The sequence below is a fragment of the Conger conger genome, chromosome 7, assembly GCF_963514075.1.
Source record: "Conger conger chromosome 7, fConCon1.1, whole genome shotgun sequence".
In the NCBI taxonomy this organism is placed as follows: Eukaryota; Metazoa; Chordata; class Actinopteri; order Anguilliformes; family Congridae; genus Conger; species Conger conger.
The window spans coordinates 60,318,590-60,321,760 of NC_083766.1; the positions used below are offsets into that span (position 1 = coordinate 60,318,590).

Consider the following 3,171-nt stretch of genomic DNA (forward strand, 5'->3'; position numbering starts at 1 on the left):
TACCCGGAGGAAACCCACGCACACACGGGGAGAACATGAAAACTCCGCACAGAGAGGCCCCGGCCGACGGGGATTCGAACCTAGAACCTCCTTGCTGTGAGGCGGCAGTGCTACCCACTGCATCATCCCTGCCGCCGAACGCTAACTTAATTTTCTTAAATCAATGAATTTACTCAGATCAGACATCATAGCTAGCAATGCTGTTGTACGATCGGGACCAGACCACAAACCGGACAATTGAAAGATTCCGATCGGAATCACGTTTAACGTTAAATGAGTCATGACCGAACAAAAACTAGCTAGCCACTAATATTACTGGCGGTAAACTGGCTAAGTTAGGCCTGCTGTGCATCAAATAGTTACGTTTTAGACATGATAATATCATAATTGAAAAACACGTTACCTGTGGAAGGACAAGACTTTCTCAGTCGCATCACCTGAATGATTACTGCAATTATAAGCTGAACACGAAGGCATTTTGACAGGTAACTGGAAAGTATTTTTCGATGTTTCCATCGTATGTCGTCTATTTTTATGGGGGAAGGCCATTATTTTGCCGCCAGTATTTATTAATGTGAGCTAGCTAGCAGGAGTTAGATCGATTATGATGTAAACCTCATAATCGATCTAACTTTTATTATGTTTGCTAAATCGTATTGTTATATGTATTTGGGGTATAACTGGGTTCAAATATGACTGTAGCCCCCTTACTTTAATAGAAAAAGGCAGAGATTTTTGCATTGTCGCCTATGGGGAAAATGAGACTTACGGTGGACTGGACGCCATATTAGTTTCTTCAACTTCGCTAGAAGAAGCATGCGGTGACGTCAATTCCGTATCATTGAGTTCAGTGAGCCTACCCTGATTGGATACCTTTTTCAAAGAATCGACCCGGTAGCGGAAATGACCAATTCTGTGGCAAACCAGAAGTAAAACAAAGATTGTTGTTCATCCAGCAAAGATACAAATACGAAAGCTTATTTAAGCAGGAAATCACATTACAATAGTAATACCTGAAATAGTCTTTACTTAAGATATTTATTGCAGATATAAATATAAAACATTATTATTTCACCATCCACTTTCCCCAAATTTAACCAAGATATAAAATTAACATATTTATGCAGAAAACATTATGGGTTTGTGTAAGGTGCTCATGTTATCCTTCGTGGTTTGTGATTGGACCACTGTTCTTGATGGCCGAAATGTGCAACCAGCTCATAACAGTGTATAGTTCGTTCATCATCTCTCCCTTACACTCTCTCGTACACATACACGCATATGCACGTGGGCAAATACGAGAATACACATACACAGACGAACAACTCTTCTACACCAATAAAACAGTAACACAAGCAACACAGAAGGGTATAATGCCAGGAAATATTTATAACACAATATGTCAAATATAATTACACCAACATTTTTACACATGCACAGCAGGTAATCATTTTAAATAAATGTCATTCCAATCCGCTGGATAGTACACATGCCAAAACACCAGAGCCGAGAAATAAGTGCATGTTATTTGCTTGTAAAAAAAATAAATAAATAAATAAATAAATTTTAAAACTCTAAACGCTGGGTCTATGCCTGCTAATATGCTGCTAGCTTGACTTTCTGGAGAATAACCAGTATTCTGTTCTTGATTTCTTTGGTTGCCAGGGAATACACAATGGGGTTCAGACAGGGTGGGGTGCATGAGGCTAACGACAAGGTCAGCACAGTGATGTTTGTATCAACGTGGTACAAAAAAATTTCTATGTTAAACACTGTCATAATTGGCACATAGAAGACCGCCACGAGAACGAGATGTTCCATGCAAGTTGCAAGTGCTTTGTACCTGCTCTCCACACTTTTCATTCTAAACACTGCTGTCAAAATACAGACGTATGACATGCCGGTTAAACTAAGGGGCACAAACACAATAAGTAAACTCAGAGCAGAGGCAGTGGACCACTGCAATCTGTTATCATTGCAAGATAGTCTGTACATGGGGGTGTAGTCACAAAAGTAACTCTGTACATGGAGCACATTACAGAAAGACAGCCTGGTCATGATTATGACCGCAAACACAACAACACTTACACAAAATGACCAAACTGCCACTAAAATACTCATCATGATGGTAATAGTGTTGATAGTGTTCTGTCTCAGTGGGAAACATATCGCAGCTAACCTGTCATAGGAAAGTACAGTTAAGGAAAATGACTCTAATGAGACAAAACAGTAATAAAAAAACATTTGTGTCAGACAGGCGTTGAAGGAAAGGAAGTTATCTTTCTCAAAAAACATCTTGATCATACTAGGAATAATTGAAGTACTGAGCACCAAGTCAACAATCGCCAGATTAGCCACTGCAAGGTACTTTGGAGTGTGTAGGCGATAATCTATCCATATAATGGAAAGGATGAAGGAATTGGACAAAATGGTTACAACATAAACAAAGGCGAGGAAAATATAATATATCTCGGTATACTTTAAATCTGTTAATCCAACTATATAAAATCCCAGTGGTCTAATGATGGAGTCGTTCGTGATGGAATTGGAGAGAATTCCCATTGCAAGGTTGCGGCCTTCAGGCTCTCTGACTGCTTTTCCTCTGGGCCCTGAAAGAGAAACACAATGCGTCCCAATACCCAAAAAACGTTTCCCTCATTCTTCTACTCGTCTCCTCCCCCCTTACTTCTTGATAGGACAGGGGTTCCCAACCCTAGTCCTGTGGACACCCTGTGTATACTAGTTTTTGTTCCAGCTAGTGTTGCAATCCCAGAATTCCAACAAGCGTGTTAATGCTTTTCACGTTTAGAGGAATTATTAACCATAATATGCCAGAACTAGGTACGTATGGCATGAAGAATAAAATGCTATGTTCACATTGTGTTTATTGTACAATATTGCCAATAGTCACATGAAAACGGTAACAACTGAGCATCTTAAGTGAGTCAGCGTTCAGTTACATTGTTCAACACTTGTTTCAGTTTGGTCACAATGCAGATTTGGCTTATTGTCATTAGCTTCATCTCTGAATTCTTCATCATCTTCCAAATTGTTATTGTTAGGGGCCATGTGTCCACATTCTCGCCAAAAGGAGCCAATTGATTCACCTTTGAATTACACTCATTTAAACAAATGCTTTTAGTCATAGCGACTTAAAGTTGATTAAACTAA

At 39.4% G+C, this 3,171-nt stretch overlaps 1 protein-coding gene across 1 annotated transcript; it reads right to left on the reverse strand.

Moving 5' to 3' along the window:
- Positions 1–1,596: 1,596 nt before the first annotated feature.
- Positions 1,597–2,562, reverse strand: LOC133133500 (olfactory receptor 1500-like). The gene has a single exon (XM_061249601.1). The coding sequence runs from the start codon at positions 2,560–2,562 to the stop codon at positions 1,597–1,599; it is 966 nt and encodes a 321-aa protein (XP_061105585.1).
- Between the last annotated feature and the right edge of the window lie 609 nt (positions 2,563–3,171).